The sequence below is a fragment of the Schistocerca gregaria genome, chromosome 8, assembly GCF_023897955.1.
Source record: "Schistocerca gregaria isolate iqSchGreg1 chromosome 8, iqSchGreg1.2, whole genome shotgun sequence".
Taxonomy (NCBI): Eukaryota; Metazoa; Arthropoda; class Insecta; order Orthoptera; family Acrididae; genus Schistocerca; species Schistocerca gregaria.
Genome location: NC_064927.1, coordinates 325,124,400 through 325,146,548, shown reverse-complemented (window position 1 = coordinate 325,146,548; position 22,149 = coordinate 325,124,400). Strand labels below are relative to the sequence as shown.

Below are 22,149 nucleotides of genomic sequence, written 5' to 3'. Positions count from 1 at the left end.
CTACATGCTGTCTTCTTGCCTAGTCTCGTAGTTTTATTTTTATCATCGCCTTGGTGATTGTCAGGACAGGTTCCGGTCCAATATATGGTGTCATCGCCCCTATCCTGGCCAACCTATCGGGTTGCTCTTTACTCCTAATCCCTGAGTGACTAGAGACCCACAATAGGTTTACCCTATTGCTTTCCGCTAGCTTAAAGATGAATTTGTGGCATTCTGCTACAATTTTTCTTGTTGCAGAGGCTGCTAGTGCTTTCAGGGCTGCTTGGCTGTCTGAATAAATGAAAATGGTACGACCTCTGTAGCACCTCCACAAATTCTCCTCCAAGCGCACCCTGATAGCATATATTTCTGCTTGAAACACAGTGGCCATCTTCTCTAGAGTTATTGCACTCTCCAGCCTTGGTTGCACTCCGTATGCCCCGCCCCCAACATCTTGGTCGGTTTTCGAACCATCAGTGAACCAGAATATGTCCCCAGTACGGTGCCGAATTTTGTTCTCCCAGAGCTCTCTACTTCCAATTACTACAAGAAAGGCTTGTTGAAGCAGCTAGGAGTTATTATGTAGTCGGTCGGCATTTCCCCAACCATACCTATATCTACCTCATTTTAGTGTGAGATCCTGGATACTCCAGTGAGTTCCAGCTTTTGGCAGTCTTTAATCTGTGTGCTCCAGCCGCTGCCTCCATCTTTATCCACAGGTGTAATAGGGGCATGTCCAGCATGGTTCCCAGCAGTGGATGTGCTGCTAATTCCGCCTGTAATTCCTAAGCAGACTAATCTCTGCACCTTAGCAGGCTCCTTAGCAGCTATCTGTTGTTCTACCTTTTTTTCCACCACACTATAGCCCCGTAGGTGGTCATAGGTCTTACTACTGCGGTGTATATCCAGCACATACTCTTGGGGCTGAAGCCCCAGTTTTTACCGCATGCTCTCCCGGTACTCATTAGAATATCTTTCACCTTGCAACAGGTACTCCTTACGAGAGGGGTCCACGATAGCTTCTCATCCAGGGTTACCTCTATCTCCTTCGGTGGCAGAGTTTTATCGAGAAGCTTGAGAGTCCAGTAAGTGTATTGGATTTGCTTCCTTGCAAATGATACTACAGCAGGCTTCTTAGGACTGACCCTTAGATCCTGCTTCCTGCACCAATTTTACACAATGTTCAATGCTCCTTGTGCCACAGCTCTGACTGTATTTGAAAATCTCTTAAGTATTACTATGATAAGATCGTCTGCGTATCCCTGGAAAAAGTACTGTCTAGAGTTCAATTATACAGTGAGTTCATTCTCCACAATGTTCGGCAGTAGAGGGGACAGGACCCTTCCTTGTGTATTTCCTCTGGTGGTGTTGATTACATTTGTTATTGCATCATGGTGGCCTCTACCTTTCTAACACTAAAGCACCATCGATGTAGAATATGCAGAGGGCTACTTGCTGAAAGTGTAGTGCTTTCTCCACCTTCCCTGCAAGTTGGTGGAGTGCAGTTTCACACGATTTTCCTGTTTGGTATGCATATTGATTTATGTGTAGATGGACCCTAGTTAACCTCCTCTCCCTGACATCCACGTTGACCAGTTTTTCTAATGTTGTAAGAAGAACGGAGGACAGACTTATTAGTCTCATATCCTTGGATTTGGTATGATGAGTTCTCCCTGGCTTTGGAATGAAGATAACCTTCACTGCCCTCCAAACGTTAGGAATGATTCCTGCTGCTAGGCTAACCCTTAATAATAGGAATATTATCAAGTTTACTCCTCCTTGTTGCAGGAGCTCTGGAAAAATTCCGTCTGGGCCAGGTGACTTGAACAGTCTGGATGTTTCCACAGCCCACTGGATTTTATTATGGTCGACACATTCTCTGGCAGATTCCCAGTTCTCCCTTCGAATACCTGAAAACCGATACCTCACAGGGGTCGCGTTCTTGTCTATGTCGTCTATCAGCGTACATTGAGAAAAATGTGCCTGGAGTAATATTTCCAGCTTTTCGTGTGCTGTCCTTGTGCTCCCAATCCTCTTTCCTTAAAGTTCCTCCTTGGTTAGTTGGTATCCTAGGGGGGATTTTGTGAAGTCTGGCCTGAACAGCCGTACGCTCTACCTCTTCACAGAATACCTTCCAGGATGCCTGCTTTGCTCTCTTAGTTGCAAAATTGTATTTGTCAAGGGCCTCCCAATATTCTGCCCATTGACCTTTCCTTCCCACAAGGCTGAACAGTCTTCATACCTGTTTCTTCCGTGATTCCAGGTTGTTGTTCCACCAAGATACATCACTATTCGTGCACTACCTGGTGACTGAGCAGTTGTCATGGTATGAGGTCATGATGGCAGAGGTCACGCACGTCCTCTGCTACCTCCTTAATCTCTACTGGCTTTCAATAGCCTTGAGTCGAGGTCCCGCCTATACGCCTCCCAGTTCATTTTCCAGCGATTCCGATAGGACATGGTCTGTCTAATGCCCATTCAGCCTCAAACTTAATATGCATATGGTCTGATGAGGATGGCTCTAAAGCCACGTGCCATTGTTTGACGTAACTACCCATCAAAGTGGAACCGAAGGTTATGTCAGTTACCTCGTCACTTCTTATATTCCTAAATGTAGGTTCATTGCCCCTATTGAGAACCTCTAAGTTATTAGCTAGAAGAAAGCCTATAAGTTATTCACCTCTGTTGTTGGTGTCTGTGCTGCCCCACACTACGTTGTGGGCATTAGCATCGCATCGCCCTTTTGTTTACAGGCTTCCATTAGTCTCCTCACCTCCTCAGAAGGAAGGGCATCGTCCTCGTAAGGAAGGTATGTCGAGGCCATTACAAACTCCCTCGCGATACCTTTTCGACGTTTCCGCATCCTAATGGTCACTAAGTCCCTAGAACAAAAGTCGAGAGAATTCCATTTTTTTACAGAATTGCACCTTCTGAATTTTCTTATATTTCTAGCAAGAAACAGCTTACCTCCATTGCCACAGAGACCCGATACTCCCCATTTATATAAATAGGGTACCTGAGTCAGGGCCGCGTCCACTTCTTGTCTTCCCAGAAGACGACTCAGAACAGCCCTTTACCGTGTTGCAGATTTATCTGCACCTCATTCAGTCTCCATCTGGCGACCATTGTCGCTTCTGATGCATTTGATTACCCTGACAGCAACCTGTGAGAACCCCAAGAATAGTCTCAGGTCCTGCTCCCGCATTGCCTTCAGGGGCTTCTCTCCGACTTCCTCCACAAGGGTTTGGCCATTTGGTGCCACCTTCCGATTGATTATCTTCCAATCTTCTGTCGAATCTTTCAGGTTTTTAGACCCTATTTTCTCAATCAGAGTGTATGAAGAGGTATCCTTAAGGAGTTTTGGCACCCAGATTAATATCTTTGCAGTCTTGAAGAGCTGAGCCACTGTCTTTACCAGCAGCTTTGCATCCTCCCACGGTGGTATTTGGGCACCTTTTCCTTAACCTAGTTCACTGTATTGACCACCTCACAGACAAAGATAAGACCACTGTGATACAGATCTTTTCCCTTCCCTCAGCTTTCTCTGGATAAGCTTATCCTGAGAAGTGGGAGTCTTAGATTCCTCCCTTGTTCTCCTACTTCCTGCCCTCGATGTAGAAGGAGTTTGTACATCCTCTTCACCCTGGAACAATCTTTTCTTGGAGGTCTAGGACTCAAGCCTCTCCTTTAGCTTTGTTCTCTAAGAAGTTTTCTCCTCTGAGCCTCAGGCAAGTCTTTGATATTAATATGGTCAAACGTCTTAGTAACCATTCCCACTTCTTGAATAGGTCTGTCCCCCAGCTCAGCTGATGTTTTAGATTAGTTTCACCCCCCCCCCCCCCCCCCATGTTTGGGTGTCTGAGATCTTAACTCTCCCCTCAGTCTTGCAATTTTCTTTTGTGCCCATTTTGGTCCCACGAGAGTTGGGTATCCAATCTGTTCACACCACAGGAACCCCATGTGCTGCAAGGCTAATTACTCAGGGAGGTCGCCTGGTATTCCTAAGATTCCATTCACGACATTCATGGATCTCATCACGCCCTGAGTACGGTATTGAGGAGTTGGGAAAGGACAGGGAATGGATATGGGGTGACAGGTTGTTGTGGGCCACACTTAGTCTGGTCCATTGGCCAAGACCTTACTGACCATAGGTTCCCACAGCCGGCATACCCCTCAGCTCCACGTGAACACACAAACTTCTCAGCCCACACGAACAGTACCACTTCAAGGTGGTCTCCCACGGCGAGGTCGGCAGCCATACAAATACAACTGAAAGGAATTCAGTGACATAAGCCATATTTGGGCATCGAAGGGAATCGATGGTTACATATGAAAATTTGTGCCAGACAGAGACCCTCTTAATGCGAGTGGTTCCTAAAAGCCGCGTCGGCCTCCAGAACACGCTCTCCATCCAACCCAAATTCCCGCCCTATTAACCTTCATTCGCATGGTGTCACCTACCCATCAACGCCTCACTTGGCATTTCGGATTCCTGCAAGAGCCCTGGGTTCTTCTGCTTCTGCACTGACCAAATGGATACTAGGTTGTCGCACCTTTTGCAGAAGTCGCCCACTCCCAAGCTGGAAACTACTCCGATTTCGTCAGGATGTGTGACCTAATGATCTGTGAGGCAGCATTTGATGCAAATAAAACGATTGGTTATTACTCAATTTAATGTTCAATGTTCATCACTGTGGCCTCAGCGGTGGCCAGCTGCTGTGTATGCCACAGTGTCATCAATGGCAGACTCAAGCTTCCCAGAGATCGCCGTGTCAGCCTGAATCCCAGGCTGCTGAATTGTGGTCTGGCGGGTTGCTCGCACAATGGTCCATAAGCGCTTGCCATGTAGCAGATCCGCTATGAAGGAGGCGTCACTGTGGTACGTATGTCATTGATTCACATGTCGCCCTGAGAGCTGTCAGTGCCTTTCTATCCACTGCCCGCATTTTCCCACCAAATGGACCTTGGTGTCGAGAGCTGTCATATATGATGTCATGGGTTACCCTTATCCTGACCTGCCCATTTTCTAGGCCTTCTGGTCCAAAAGATACCATAGCAACAGAGCGGTGCAGGCTCTAAACTGGAATGGCGTTACTGTGCCCATGGACCACTCATCAGTAGTAGCTACCATCCTGGACACCATCATCAATTATCAGTGGTTACGAAACTAATGGCAATACACCAGGCACCGAAGGTATTACTGGCACAGGTTGACAATACTGGAACAATCTCACACAAGGTGTTACAATACAGTAATGAGAGATCGAGTGTGAACGACAAGAAAACCGCTTATCCTACTGATAGACAGCCAGTAAGGTAGCTGATCATGGTATTTATATTGAAATGAGGAGAGGCTTTGCCGTCTAACGGCATTCATAATGACCAATTCGGTCCAGTCTACTAGGGATGGTCAGCGGTCTCTAGTTCTATTTTGCTAAATGGGTTTCTTTCAGTAACATAACTTCTCCACCAGGTCACCAACAGGTGTTGAGTACCATCTGCTGCATCTTACTTAATGTTACAACAGCAAGTAAGGTAGTTCGGTGTGTATATCTTACACTTGTCCGATAAGCTCGCTTTAACTCCCACACAGAAGTGTCGATGTCGTACTCTGGTGACTGATTACCCATGGCTAAAGGTTTATGTCTTGTGACTGGCTTCTGTTGATACATGTTTGGTGCTGACGCAGTGCTGGACTGTGGAGCCTTTAAAAAAACTTTTCACTCTCCCGTTCCCATACAATCTCGATGCGTGACAGCGTTTTAGTATGTAAAGTTTCTTCTGTGAATGTCTTCTGGAAAATGTAGTTTTGGATTGAAGACAGTTCACGTCATAAACTTAAAAGAAGATCAGTTTCCAATTACGTGCGACAACTTTCGGACTGAAGGGAAATAATATTTTTTCACCACTGAGATTTCGTTACTTTAGAGAGCCTATATACGACACTTCAGTGTTGTCGGCTTGAGAAAGTGAAATGGAGGTTGGAGATAATGTAATTATCGATTACCGAAGGTAACTCGATCCTGATACCTAACAACAAACTCTTTGACCCTAAACTAAATTTAAATAAAGGGAATTCCATTTTTTTTACGTAAGGCATACTTGTTGCTAAATCACAACATTCCCAATTGCTTGCTGACTCCATAGTTACTATATAATCACTCTGAAATGTCCCTGACGGATTTGTTAGTTGGCATCCAATGACTACTCCAGACTGGAAGTTACTGAGCTCTCCTCACTGAATCATCAGTTTTTTCCAGAATGTAATTTTCGCTCTGCAGCGGAGTGTGCGCTGATATGGTAGAGCACATGCCCGCCAAAGGCAAAGGTGCCGAGTTCGAGTCTCGCTCCGGCACACAGTTTTAACCTGCCAGAAAGTTTCAAAGTTTCCATCAGTTTTTTGTTCTTGTACTGACAATTATCCCAGCCTCCTTTTATAGAAGTCCACCTCTTGTGGCATCTAGTGAGCAATTACCCATTACATAGGGGTGTCCGGTTACTTCTGATGAGATTGTGTCTCTGACACTATGCGATGTACGCTCTTCATCCCATGGACAGCTAGTGTTGCTCCACATGTCACACGGATCAACAGAAAGTGTCACGAGTGTATGTGTTAAGAGACTGTGGAATGCAGTACGACTTTGATACTTAACAAAATCTTGTTCATTTCTTTCTTACATAACTTTTTAGACTGTCGACCAATGGAGCCAGCGCAGTGGACTGAAATTCGTATGGAGGCCTTTCAAATCCACGTCCATCTAACAATTTTAAGTTTTCTGTGGTGACTGACAACGATTCTTCAAAATCCACAACACTTAAACTGTCTTATAGTCATTTTCCACACCATCCTCTCTCATGAGGGTTGCTACTGCAGCAAGTAAGATAGTTAGTCTTTCATTCACAGATCGTTTAACAATGGTGTTAGACATGCCACGTAGTAAAACAATAAAGCAAAATTAAAAATCAACAAACTTACAAGAGTCTAATTAAGTAGAGGTCTGATTGATTCCGAAAGAAATATTACGGGATTCAGTGACAACTCTGCCTGCTGAGATAACGTCCATATTAATACTGTTTCCCTTTCACAGTTCTGTGTGTTGCCCCAAAGGTTTGTAGGAAAAACTGCGTCAGAATCCCTCCATAAAGTAGGAGACGCTGAGCTCATGAAACTGAAAGATGTTTAGCATTTTACATCACAGAACCTGAGCGTGCAATTTTCCCTCTCATCGGCCTTATACTGGGAAAGTGCGTTCCGCAGTGACAGATGTTTTAATACTTTACAGTTCTTCCCTTGTATAATTTTAGTAATTCTTTGCTATATATTATGTTGTATTTAAGGAGTAGGCTGGAAAGCCTCAATGTAGATCACAAGCTAGAAGAAATAAATGGGTAGGATGAAAGTTTGAGACGGATAGTGTGGTGCGCTTGGATAACTCAGCTAGTGAGGCAACTGCTCACGAAGACCAACGCTGCAGATAAGAGACCTGGATTAACAAAATGTTCTAATTTTTCAGGAAGATTCACTTGAGCGCAAGTTCCACCGCATTGTTACATTCTTGAAAGCATATCTCGCTATAAAATATCGCTGTGGTCAAACTATCAACGTTCAGATCATTATGAGCTTATAGCTGAACTTAGGACGTAGGAAAATATTCGTTCATAAATTTCGCTTATCTTATCTTTTGAAAAGAAATGAGACACCGTAAGCCGCCTTCTTGTTACCTTCAGTCTCCAGGCTACCACGTTGTAAGTACCTGTTATTGTCAGATGTGTAATTTGGTTACAAATAATAGTTTTATTTATCAGGGAAGTGATTAATACCCTTTTCGAATAATGCTTACAGAAGCAATTTAAATACATTGCGAGCGAATGGTTTGGTGAAGTGACCTTCTCACACCATCACTACGCTGTCAAATGGATATTTGTGCAGCTGTAAGTCGAACCTGCAGTATACAATTATTTTTGAAAGTCCGATTACTATTGCTGTTGTAATGCAAGACATTATTAAATTGAATTTCATGTTATTACGGTCTGCTAGTCACCAACCTTATCTCTCCAAAGACGATTCTGTCCCTAAATTTACGAGAATTATCAGAGTAATAGGGTTGTTTTCGATTGTAGAAGTCTTAATTACATTCCATCTCAGAATTTTACTATTCTGTCATTAAAATGCTTCTGCTGTCCTCATTGTGATATGCCCCACCTTCCGAAAAATTAACATTCCAAATTTTACTTTCTCATGTAAATTATTTTGTGGGATACATTACAATGCACAGTCTGTCATCACGCACATAAACATGACTGTGATGAGGACTTGACACTTTGCATTGAGAAACTGTATTGAACAAAATCCAGTTTGCCTTTGTGTCCGACGGATGATCACGACACTGTGTTGCAATACTGGAATTGTAACTAACGACTGGGCAGTTGCCCTAAATTCTGCCATCAACATAACAGTAAATTGACTACGTCTCACTCAGTGCCAAGCACATCTTTTGCTCCGAAACTTCATCCCCAAGTTAGTTGGGCAGAAACGTTATTGTATGAAACATCGTGCTGCTTCACTCTTTAACAGTTATTCATCCAGCACAAATTTAGTCGCAAATGCATATGGCTTCTTCTCTGCTGGACCCGCAGCTTGCATAACTTCATAATATCGTACCTTCTTTATACTTTTACAAAATTAACTGCAAATAGTTAATCTCTTGTTGTTTTTGCCGGCCGGAGTGGCCGAGCGGTTCTAGGCGGTACAGTCTGGAACCGCGCGACCGCAACGGTCGCAAGTTCGACTCCTGCCTCGGGCATGGGTGTGTGTGATGTCCTTAGGTTAGTTAGGTTTAAGTAGTTCTAAGTTCTAGGGGACTGATGACCTCAGAAGTTCATAGTGCTCAGAGCCATTTGAACCATTTTGTTGTTGTTTTGAAATAGGCTCATGAAGAGCTTGTTTCGGCATTTGTGCCATTTTAAAGTCTTCACCTAGATGGAAAACGTGCTAACTATGAGCTGCTTTGTACCGCTGAGGAAAAATGTGGGTTCTAGTTTGGCGATTAAGTAAAAAGAAAGATAGTAAAAATAAAAAGACTGATTATGTTGAAGAACAGCCTCCGAGTGTAAGATGAATGAATAAGGACTCTGGTGAACTCTTGTTTCCAGGAAGGCGAAAAATCGGGTACCCAAATTCAAATGGTTCAAATGGCTCTAGCAACTATGGTACTTCACCTCTGAGGTCATCAGTCCCCATGGACTACTAAAACCTAACTAATCTATGGGCTTCATACACATCCATGCCCGAGGCAAGTTTCGAACCTCCGACCATAACAGCAGGACGGTACCACCCTGAAGCGCTAGAACCGCTCGGTCACAAAGGCCGGCATCGCGTACCCCGACGTGTCCTTGTGATACACCATTCACCTGGTTCCTGGTGGGGGCTGCAGGTGTGTCACATCTATCACGCCTGTCCTGACGCATTTCCGAGCAAACCACTGGTTCAAGGTCCACCTCTGCACCTGTACAAACTTCGTGACCTGACGCAACCTGTTTGCAGAGGTTACATCTGGTATCATTGCAACAAAATGCAGCAGCTGCTTCTTCAGACGAAAAATGGTATAAAATGCTCTGATTCCGCATCATAGTGGCACTCCTCAGCAGCAGCAGAACCAGCAGCAGCAGCATTTACCGACATGGCGTCCAAACTGATCATCTTTCTCGCTCTGGCCTCTGTGCTCCAGGTACGTGCAGTCTTTACTCTCGAGCCTACTGCAGGGTAGCATCATGGCTGTAGCACCTGGAGTGCTCTGTGTCTTTTTTATCTTGGGATTTGTAGGTGTTTCATCTAAATTGAAACTACGTCGTTCAGTCACTCACATACGTAACTGACCTGAAGATCAACCAATACTTCCGATTCTGCCTGTAGTGTATACCGTCGCGGTACTGAGGAAACATGAATCAGTAAAGCGTTTCCGCCACCGTGGATATCTGTTGTTGACAAACAAAAACCAATAAAAACACCAGCACCTGTTTGTCGGACACACACTGACCACTGAGCTACGGAAGAAAATTCTGTTTACGTATATATATATATATATATATATATATATATATATATATATATATATATATATATATATATATTAATTTTACGCCTCTAGTTCCGTAGGACTAAAATCTCCATAGTCGTGGAACGTGTGAGCATATGAAATTCAACAGAAATGTGATAACAGATAAAATAAAGTTTTTATGAAACCTAATAAAACGTCAAGCAATCAGTTTATATAAAGGCAAACGATAATGTAACACAGGAATTAGCTCAATTTTTCAAGTAATTCTTCGACAGACTACGACTGACCCAGTTTAGATTTCCAAGCACGTGTATTACTGACGAGAATTTTGAATTTTATTCTTTATTGAAAATGGATGCTCAGGACTCAAGGAGGTAGGATCCAAATGCAGATTGGACTTCTGCCAAGCATGCATTGTGCGAAATCTGATAGTATAAAAAAAAACTGACACTAAAGAGTGTATACATTGAGAAATCTGTTTCAAAATACTAAAACTGATGAACAAGAGTCGACAACAGGTTCGAGAACTTACACTACTTACTTCTCGAACCGTCTGTTTCTGAGCCGAAAATACCCTTTGAGAATGAGAGGATTTACCCCAAAATACGTCATAAGCGAGTGTAAATAAGCAAAGTACATTACTATTTGTGTCGAACAATCACGTGCTTCAGATACTGATGTTATAGTAAAAATGCCAGCATTTAGTCTTTGGAAAAGATCCTGAACATAGGCATTCCTCGACGGTTTAACATCTATCTGAACACCCAGAAATTGGAACTGATCAGTCTTACTAACCATATGCCCAATCTGTGTAATTATAGCTTCAGGCTTTGTTGGACTGTGTGCTAGAAACTGCAAAAACAGTGTCTTACTGCGATTTAGCGTTAGTTAATTTACTACAAGCCACCAACTTATGTCTTGAAATGCACTATTTGAAACAGCGACAGTGTTCTACACAACATCCTTTTCCACAAAGCTAGTGACATAAGAAAACAGAAATACTTTAGAATCACCTGTAATACTAGCAGACATAGCACTTACAAAATAAGGAACAGGAGTGGCCCTAGCATTAACCCCTGGGGCACCCTCATTTAAAAGTGCTTTTCTCGGATCCCACAACGTAGCCATTCTCAATACTGTGGAGACTGACCCTTTGCTGTCGGTTCACTTAGAAAGTTGACAGTTGATCTCGCGTGATCGTTACTAGACCGACACTCTTTCTTTCCAGTTATTCTATTAAGATATGGAACTACAAGGGTAGTGAAAAGGTAGCTGGAGGGTGGTCTCAATATCAGCAACCTGCATTCTGCAGTATAATGTATCTGGCATCCACATCTTCAACAATGATTCTCGTGTTACTTGCATGTCGTGCAGTCACCACCATCGTCCTGTTATTCTTCTTCTTTCCCTTTTTCTTCTTCCTCTTCTCCCTAACCATCTTCCCTGTTTTCATCTTACGTCTTTCCGCAAAGAACTCTTTTGCACTCTTCAATATCACCAGGATTCTTTCAACGTGACTTTTCAAACGATTTCCCATTTCTCTTTTCGTTGAACTAGAATTCTTCTCACAAGCCATACTTATGCCTTACTTTATTTACTGTACATCTCTCATTTGTGCATTAACGCACAAAAGGGTGCCACATTCAATACTGACTTAGGAACTTTACTGTGCATGAAAGTTTCCTGATATTTTAATTATATCATTTCTGAAACAACGCTCACACTCACGAGGATTAACAGTTTTCACTTTGATAACAGTAAAACACCTAAGGGAGCCTCGAATACACATTTCACCTGAGTGTGACTCAGTCCACACTATTCCAGAACTTCAGCGAAACCTGACGATGTAGGAAGTCATTTAATACCCAATTTGGAAGACATTTTCACTTTCAAAATTCGGATTCCCAACGGTAAAAAAATCGGTAGACACAAACTGACAACCGGACTGTTTCAGGACATGATAAGCTGATATAGAACAGTGGTTAAGCTGCTTCTCCACGACCACCAAAAGCGTAGTGATACAGACATCCTCTTACAGTCCGAGGATATTCAATAACAATAGTAGTCCAGTTTTGTTTTAAATTCATCCCCAAACTAAAACACAACATTTTCCTGAGTGGCACATAGTAGCTTACGCTCAGTATAATGTGCAACAGTTTCGGAGGTGTCGCATTTTCATTTTGATTGAAGTCTTACTCAATGTTGAAGGAAAACTGACTGTTTCATGGTACAACCATTCTAATATATGATTAGTTGTAGTGGAAACAAAGCGTTCTAGGCACACTGCATGTTATGGATATACTGACTTTATTGTGTCTTGTTACTTTACAGATCGGCACATCTACCCCCACGTGGGGCCTTATCGGTGGCTTGGGGGACGTGCTTGGCTCGTTGGGACAGGCCGTAGGTACGATGGTCAACGCCACCCACGAAGTCGTCTCGGGTATCGAGAATACTGTCAACACTGCTATCCAGACGGGAGAGGATCTTCTCGTGGATGCTCTTAACACGACTGCTAACGTTGTGTCTGACATACAGGTGGGATTATAAACTGTGGCTGAAAGACGGTCACGATCTACAAGAGACATTACAAGAGTGAAAACATTTTCTTTCATTCTTTGCAGGAGGATGTCCAAGACCAAGTTGAGACCGCGGTAGAAGGAGTTCTGGTAAGCAATTAAGTAACAGACGTGATGTCACATTGTTGTAGTATTGCACAGTTTTTGGCAAGGGTAGATATTCAGAAAAACACTTTATGTTGACAAGCGAATATTTCTTAGAAGCAACATACAACTCATAATGTGGTGTTTTGTGCCACTTTTTTCATATACATAAATAACATCCTTTTCACATGCCACTACCTCGAGAATTACATGATTTTATGTTAGTGATTTTTAACGCTTGTAGTACATCCCATGAACTCTTCGTCAAGTTGATATATTTTTTATGTGAGTCGGGTAGAGGTTCAAGCAATGTTAAGAAATATGATCATACTTCAGAAGAAAACAGTGATTACATTCGTCTTCATATAAATCCCCCTTATACAGAATTGTTCAAGTTCATCTTACGACGGCAAAACTTATCCCTGTTGAACGTCACAGATTTCCGTTTGGTGTACCATTTTCAGCCGGAGCGAGGACTACTGAGTGTCGGGAAATTAAGAATTTTTCACTTTGTCATTTCATGCCAATCCACTAAAACAATTATTTCACCAAAAGTGTTCATCAACTTTTTGTGTATGAAGGATGAAAAGAATTATTATTTGAATGAATGAGTATTACTTCAGATTCACAGACTTTTCCCGTTTCTTGCTTTGAACTTCTAAACGTTATTTCACTACTCTTTTCCAGGTTGCGCAGCAATTTTAAGTAATTCTTTTTCGTCTTGTGGATTTCAACTTTTGTTCTTTTGTTCTATAATTTTTATTTGCCATTTATCTTCAGGATTCTTCACAATTTTACAAGTTCTCTAAGAATCTGGCTAAGATCTCACAATTTTCATCCTTACTCCCTGACAGTTTCTCATTTTCTCTTCAAAAATTCATCGTTTATGGTTACTTCTCATTTAAGTATGGTCTGATAGTCATGTCGAAGGCTCTTCTTATATTTCCCGGAGATATGTTTCTTTTGGCTTGCTACAGGATTGTCGCTGTCGGTATGCACGCTTTTTTGTATGTGTCAAATTTGTCTTCCATTTTTCTACACATCAACCTTTACGATTGTCTGCTCGCTTGTGAGTTGCCTGATCGCAGTCTTCAGTTCACTATCTGCGTCTGAGCGTTAGTTGTAATGATTTGACAGAATGTCCCGGATATTGTCTGCGGTCTCCATTTTTCTTTTCCAGTAACAGTTTGGAAACTCACATGTGTTCTCCTGCAGCCTTTCAGAGTTCACATTTATTGCCACATTTTTTATTTAATGGAATATCTCTCAGCTTTATACGTGTCTCGCAATGATTCGAATCTAGTTTCTTTTTGAACTTCTACGTTATTAATTCCTTGGACGATTCCTACTAAGATGGGAGTATGACAGCTGATATTCACTAAGGTCTCTATGCGGCGAACACTAATTTTCTTTATGCTGGTAAGTCTCACGTAGAAAGTGAACATGATTTTTCTGTCAAATGTTTCACACTGTTCAGTAAGTCCGTTACCACTCCCATTTCCTTCGGATTTATTCAGTTGTATCCGTTTATGGGAGCGTGTACGGTGCATAACGTACATTTCTTGAATGCACCTTTCAGTGCCAGAGGGAAGAATACTAAAGGCACAACTGATGTCCTTACGGAATGTGTTATCTGTTTACTTACACGCTGAGCCGTACTACTAGTGATTTTTTCTGGCTATCGTGGCATAAAATACTAATGAGACTAATGGATAGATGCACAGGAGGCCACTCTGTTTAAATAAGAACTGATTTTCTAAGGCCAACAAGAATAATAACTCTACCTGAAAAATGAGTTGGTTATGTCGTCTTGGTGGTTAATCATATGACGGAGAGAAGCTGATATTCATTTTAAAAGCGCCCCGGGATTGTTGGTACAGATGACAACTCCACTCCTACAGTCACATGGGAAATGATTCACATATCAGGTGTAGTTTGGTATCCACATCTGTTCTCCTCAACATCTTTCACACACGTAATTCATATAAAGTAACGAAAATTACAACTGCAGTAGAGAAATTGAAACTATAAAATCTGACGTTGTTGCAATATTGTGTTTTCCAACCGAGCAAAGAAATTATGCATTTCAGTATTGTCTGAAGTCCATATAATAGTCTTCATTTCTAATTCTTTATTCAGAAAATATCGAAAAATAATCTTATATCAGAAACTTGTATTTACACGCACATATCATAAGACTTTATAACATTAATGGATGAAGTCGGTACTTGTTACATATTACTTATTTTCTCAAACGCCGCTGCAGGGTTTCACGGTTACAGCTACTCCCCTTTGCATGCAAAGGAATCTCTCGTCACTCATCTGTAACTGAGACGACAGATTGGTGAGATTAACAACAACCAGTTTAGCTCTCTATAGATGCTTAGAAAACAGAAGTTTTAAGCGGAAGTTCGCTTGGTAAATCTATGCTTGCGAAAATGCTGGTATCTGTTGAGAGGCTAGACAAACGTGTGGTTCCTGAAGAGGGGCAGCAGCCTTTTCAGTAGTTGCAGGAGTAACAGTCTGGATGACTGACTGATCTGGCCCTGTAACACTAACCAAAACGGCCTTGCTGTGCTGGTACTGCGAACGGCTGAAAGCAAGGGGAAACTACAGCCGTAATTTTTTCCGAGGGTATGCAGCTTTACTGTATGATTAAATGATGATGGCGTCCTCTTGGGTAAAATATTCCGGATAGTCACCCATTCGGACCTCCGGGCGGGGACTACTCGAGAGGACGTGGTTATCAGGAGAAAGAAAACTGGCGCTCTACGGATCGGAGCGTGGAATGTCAGATCCCTTAATTGGGTAGGTAGCTTAGAAAATTTAAAAAGGAAAATGGATAGGTTAAAGTTAGATATAATGGGATATAGTGAAGTTCGGTGGCAGGAGGAACAAGACTTTTGGTCAGGTGAATACAGGGTTATAAATACAAAATCAAATAGGGGTAATGCAGGAGTAGGTTTAATAATGAATAATAAAAAATTAGGAGCGCGGCTGAGCTACTACAAACAGCATGTGAACGCATTATTGTGGCCAAGATAGATACGAAGCCCACGCCTACTACAGTAGTACAAGTTTATATGCCAACTAGCACTGCAAGAGGATAATGGTACGTAGTCGAATTAAGTCGGGTGACGCTGAGGGAAATGAGACACTTAAAGTAGTAAAGGATTTTTGCTATTTGGGGAGCAAAATAACTCATGATGGTCGAAGTAGAGAGGATATAAAATGTAGACTGGCAATGGCAAGGAAAGCGTTTCCGATGGTCAACGCCACCCACGAAGTCGTCTCGGGGATCGAGAATACTGTCAACACTGCTATCCAGACAGGCGAGGATCTTCTCGTGGACGCCCTTAACACGACTGCTTACGTCGTGTCTGACATGCAGGTGGGGTTATAAACAGTGCGTGAAAGACGGTCACGATCTATAAGAGGCGTCACAATATTGGAATCATTTTCTTTCATTTGGCAGGAGGATGTCCAAGACCAAGTTCATACAGCGGTAGAAGGAGTTCTGGTAAGCAACTAAGTACTAGACGTAATGTCATATTGTTGTAGTACTGCAGAGTTTTTGGCGAAGGTAGACATTCACATTCACACGCTAAGTTCTTAAATCGTATCGGAATATATGTTTTTGACAACCTGCATGAAGCTAATGTTTCTAGGAAGGAACATACAACTCAAACTGCCGTATTTTTGTGCCACTCTCGTAACCAACGTCCGAAGTAAATGGACTGGAGTTGCACTCGGATAAACTGCTCAAATCTCTCCGGAGTTTTATATACAGAGAAAGAACGTGTAACTTTTCAGCTTGTATTGTATTGTATGGAACTGGGGACCTAGAAACGATGGAGAGGCTTCGTCCCGCCGTAGCCCTCAGTGGCACACAGCGCCACAAGAGGCTACAGCTGTCTACTCACCCCACCACCGCCCCACACCGAACCCAGTGTTATTATGCGGATCGGCCTCCAGTGGACCCCCCGCCGGGAACGTCTCGCACTAGACGAGTGTTATCACAATATTTGCATGGTAGAGTTATGATGGTGTACGCGTACTTAGAGAAAGTGTTTGTGCAGCAATCGCCGACAGATGTAACTGAGGCGGAATAAGTGGAACCAGCCCGTATTTGCCGAGGCAGATGGAAAACCGCCTTAAAAAGCATCCACAGACTGGCCGGCACACCGGACCTCAACATTCATCCGCCGGTCGAATTCGTGTCGAGGACCCACACGCCTTCCTGCTTGGAAAACAGTGAGTTAGACTACAAACCGGGCGGGTAACTTTTCAGCTTAAAAATCAAACGATGTGGCGCTATTGCTAACTTACTGAAATCGCCATGTGGAGGCCCAAAATTTCTGAACAGCGATAGAACTTGTGGCTCCTGAGGTGCCTTTGAAACGGCCAAGGCCAGTTTCTCATCGTATTATTTATATAACCGACCTTATGTTCCGTGTCTAATAACCACGTCGTCGTCTACACTTTGAACGCCATTTTCCTTTCAAGCCTATAAATATCGTTTGGTTTGGTTAAGACATTGATAATTTGTTCTTTCCCAGCCATCTAATCGCATAGCAGGTCATGAAAGAGGGGTCGATTTCTTTTCGTAAACTTACTGACCAGCGATATAAATGTAGCAACTTTGTTTTGTCATGTGAATTTGCACTGTCTTGCGGTTCCACGAGCATTTTTCGATGAGTCAGTTTCCGTACAAGAATTCAAGGAATAAAAAACAAATTGTTTAAAATATCAAGTGTTCTCTAATTGATTTGGTGAAAAGAAAGACGTAACAGCAAAACGTGTCTGTCGCTGTAAACGGAAGTGTGCGCCACCTAGATAACAGACACATCATTAACGGTATTTTACAGTAAGCAAAATTGTAGAACAGTTGCAGGTCGTACATAAATGCTGACGAAAGGTCTCGGAAGACCAGAGATTTTACGAGGCACAATGCATGTGCAGTAAAAGTGTTTCCAATGAAGCCATAAAAACAACAGTTTTTACAAGATAATTCCTTAGTTTTCTTTCGTTTTCGTAAACATAAATAGCTCCCCTTTCACATGTCGTTCTCTTGAGATTTAGGTGATATTTAACGCCTGTGGTAAGTCCATGAACTTTTCATCAAGGTAATACATTTTTTATGGAGAGTGAGAGGGGGGGGGGCGGGGTCAAATAATATGAAGAAGTATGACACCCCACAAGAAAACAGAGATTACATTCGTCTCCATATAAATCCCCCTAATGCAATACAGAACTGGTTAATCTCAACTAACCTGTCATATTTCCGTTTGCTGTATCATTTAAACCTAGTGCGCGAACTACAGAACGTAGCAAACATAAGAATTTTTTCACTTTGTTATTTCACGCCAAACATCTGAAATAATTATTTCACTAAATATGTTCTTTAATGTTTTTGTGTGTAAAGGATGTGTAAGAACAGTTTTCAGCGAATATGTATTACTTCATAATCCCCTAACGTTTCTGCTTCTTGCTGTAAAGCTTTCGTCGTGATTTCGTCTTCCCATATCAGAATATTTGCTGTGATTATGCCTTTACCTCGTGACTACATTGTTTCTCAGTCACGCAAATATTTTACATAATTCTTTTCCGTCTTGTGGAACTAAATATTCCTTCCTTTGTTCCATATTTTTTCTTGACCACTTATCTTCACGGTTCTTCATAATTTAACAAGTTCTCGAACTTCCTGGTTAAGGTGTCACAATTTCGCTTTCTTTTTCTCTTCGAAAACTCATGATCTATGGTTGGTTTCAAACTGAATACAGTTTCTCAGTCATATAAGGCTTCTCTTTTATTTCTGGAAGACAGTACTACTCTTGTATTGGCATAGCAATATCGATATGTTATGTTGCCTCAAATGTATCTTCCATTTTTCTACATAACGAGCTTTATGAATCATTGAACTTTTTCAGTTACCCGACCGCAGTCTCCAGTTGACTACCAGTGACTAAGTGTTACCCGTAATGATTTGCCAAAATTTACAGGATATTATCCCCGGATTCCACTTTCTTTTTCAGTAGTAGTCTGTGAAACTCGCTTGTGCCTACTTGCAGCTTTTCACAGTTCACTTTCATTGCCTTAGTGAGACACAGATATTTCTTATTTACAGGAATATGCCATAGTCTTATGCACGTAAAGAAATGATAAATCTCGATTGGTTAATTTGGGAAATTCTACGTTAATAATTACGCTGGCGATTTGTACTAAGATGGCAATAGGGCAAAGATGATATTCTCTGAGGCCTCTACGCCGCGAACATTATATTTTCCTTTTCCTGAAAAGACTTATATCGATAGTGGACATGATTTTACAGTCAAAAGTTTCTCCTAGTCCTTTAACACTTGCGTTTACTCTGTTGTGGGTTCAGTAAAGTTTTTTCCAAAACTATCATTTTCATTCTGCTTGTGGACTGAAATCATCCCTTAGAATTATTCCACCGTTGTTTGAGTTTTGTGTAGTTCGTCCTCTAACTGAACCCAGAGTGCTCCCACTTCCGTCGCATTTCTTGCGTTTTACTCATTTACGGGAGGGTGTACGGTACATTAAGTACACTTCTTGTTCACACGTTACAGTGTCAGCGGTGATTATTGTAAAGAGAGAACTAAACTTCGTTACAGAATGTGTTATTGGCTTTCCTACACAAAACACTGAGCCAAACTGTTAATACTTTCTTCTGATAATCACGTTGCAAAACACTAACAAAACTAGAGCCAACAAGAATTATAGTTGTATATGGAAAAATATGAGCTGGTTATGCCATCTCGGTAGTTAATCATACTACGGATATAAGCTGATATTTCTTATATAAGGGTCTCAGGAAAGTTGCTACAGATGACACCACGTTCCCAATATTTATAAGTTGTCAATAGAGATTTGAGAAGAAAGATTTTGGTGGTTAATGCTACACAAAAATGAAGAGATGTGTAACTTATCATCGAAGAGCTCCTCTCCTACGGTAATTTGTGAAACGATTCACATCTTAACTGTAGCTTTGACTCCTCATCAGTGCTCTTCAGTGTCTTTCACTCATACAGAGTATTTGGCTGCAGTTCCATAAAGTGACGTAAAATACAGAGCTGGTATAAAAATTGAAATTACAATATCAGAGTTTGTTGCAATATTGTGTTTTCCTACCGAGTAAAGATAATTAAATAGTTCATTATTTTGTGAACCCCAGATATTCATCTTGATTGTTAATTCTTTTTCCAACAAATAGCGAGAAATAACCTTAAATCAGAATACACTCCTGGAAATTGAAATAAGAACACCGTGAATTCATTGTCCCAGGAAGGGGAAACTTTATTGACGCATTCCTGGGGTCAGATACATCACATGATCACACTGACAGAACCACAGGCACATAGACACAGGCAACAGAGCCTGCACAATGTCGGCACTAGTACAGTGTAAATCCACCTTTCGCAGCAATGCAGCTGCTATTCTCCCATGGAGACGATCGCAGACATGCTGGATGTAGTCCTGTGGAACGGCTTGCCATGCTATTTCCACCTGGCGTCTCAGTTGGACCAGCGTTCGTGCTGGATGTGCAGACCGCGTGAGACGACGCATCATCCAGTCCCAAACATGCTCAATGGGGGACAGATCCGGAGATCTTGCTGGCCAGGGTAGTTGACTTACACCTTCTAGAGCACGTTGGGTGGCACGGGATACATGCGGAAGTGCATTGTCCTGTTGGAACAGCAAGTTCCCTTGCCGGTCTAGGAATGGTAGAACGATGGGTTCGATGACGGTTTGGATGTACCGGGCACTATTCAGTGTCCCCTCGACGATCACCAGAGGTGTACGGCCAGTGTAGGAGATCGCTCCCCACACCATGATGCCGGGTGTTGGCCCTGTGTGCCTCGGTCGTATGCAGTCCTGATTGTGGCGCTCACCTGCACGGCGCCAAACACGCATACGACCATCATTGGCACCAAGGCAGAAGCGACTCTCATCGCTGAAGACGACACGTCTCCATTCGTCCCTCCATTCACGCCTGTCGCGACACCACTGGAGGCGGGCTGCACGATGTTGGGGCGTGAGCGGAAGACGGCCTAACGGTGTGCGGGACCGTAGCCCAGCTTCATGGAGACGGTTGCGAATGGTCCTCGCCGATACCCCAGGAGGAACAGTGTTCCTAATTTGCTGGGAAGTGGCGGTGCGGTCCCCCTACGGCACTGCGTAGGATCCTACGGTCTTGGCGTGCATCCGTGCGTCGCTGCGGTCCGGTCCCAGGTCGACGGGCACGTGCACCTTCCGCCGACCACTGGCGACAACATCGATGTACTGTGGAGACCTCACGCCCCACGTGTTGAGCAATTTGGCGGTACGTTCACCCGGCCTCCCGCATGCCCACTATACGCCCTCGCTCAAAGTCCGTCAACTGCCAGTGTTAAAGACTGCGATGGAGCTCCGTATGTCACGGCAAACTGGCTGACACTGACGGCGGCGGTGCACAAATGCTGCGCAGCTAGCGCCATTCGACGGCCAACACCGCGGTTCCTGGTGTGTCCGCTGTGCCGTGCGTGTGATCATTGCTTGTACAGCCCTCTCGCAGTGTCCGGAGCAAGTATGGTGGGTCTGACACACCGGTGTCAATGTGTTCTTTTTTCCATTTCCAGGAGTGTATATACATGAAGATGGTATCTGTTCTTTCAGACTTGTCCGAAACAAGAGACTCCATCTTCATATATACACAGTTAAGACTCACTGGCCATTTGACCAGCTTCTTCTGTGCGGATGCACTGTGCCCGAACTCTTACGGGATGGGCCAAAAGCCGCAAGTATTGAGTATAATGGCCAGGGGCACTATGAATATAGGGCGGGACAGTAAGTTGGGAATGTGGGTGTCACGGGAGGCTGCCGTATATAAGCCCCTGCAGTCGCACTATCCTTTGTGTCCTAGGTAGCTCAGATGGATGCCAGCACGGCAGCTCAACGTGCTTGGTCAGAGAGCTGGTTGGCCTCTGTAACAAAAAGCTGAGTGGAAGGAACAAGAAACAAAGTTCAACGGATGTCCTGTGACGTCCGCAACGACCAAACACAACGATCAACAACCGAAAAAATATGGGTAGAGGGCCTGCCATGTAAGCAGAAGATCCTGGGTTCGAGTCCCGGTCGGGGAGCACATTTTCGACTGCCCCCGTTGACGTACATCAACGTTTGTATTCAGATAAGCATACTGATTTCATTGTAACTTAAATCAGAAACTTGTAGTAACACGTATGTTTTGAGAGACTGTATTACATTAACAGATGAAGCTGGTATCTGTTTTATATTATTTATTTTCCATAACAACGTTCCCAGGTTTCATGGCTACTGTTTCTCCCTTTTGCTTACAGACAAGTGTGTTGGACGCTCATTTGTAACTGAAGTGACAGACTGGTGACATAAATCCCAATCTGTTTAGTTCTCTATAGCCCCATAGAAAA

The 22,149-nt window shown here is 42.9% G+C and overlaps 1 protein-coding gene across 3 annotated transcripts in view; it reads left to right on the top strand.

Annotated features, from left to right (window-relative positions):
• The first annotated feature begins 9,612 nt into the window (after positions 1-9,612).
• The window catches only part of LOC126284383 (uncharacterized), a 95,745-nt gene continuing 83,208 nt past the window's right edge, over positions 9,613-22,149 (top strand). For 2 of the 3 annotated variants that reach the window (XM_049983268.1, XM_049983267.1), the window contains exons 1-3: positions 9,613-9,707; positions 12,369-12,575; positions 12,662-12,706. In XM_049983268.1, the coding sequence (XP_049839225.1) occupies positions 9,660-9,707; positions 12,369-12,575; positions 12,662-12,706 (300 nt within the window). In that variant the 5' untranslated portion in view covers positions 9,613-9,659. Of the gene's footprint in view, positions 9,708-12,368; positions 12,576-12,661; positions 12,707-16,175; positions 16,221-22,149 lie in introns of all 3 variants that reach the window. The other variant, XM_049983269.1, reaches the window with a different exon arrangement.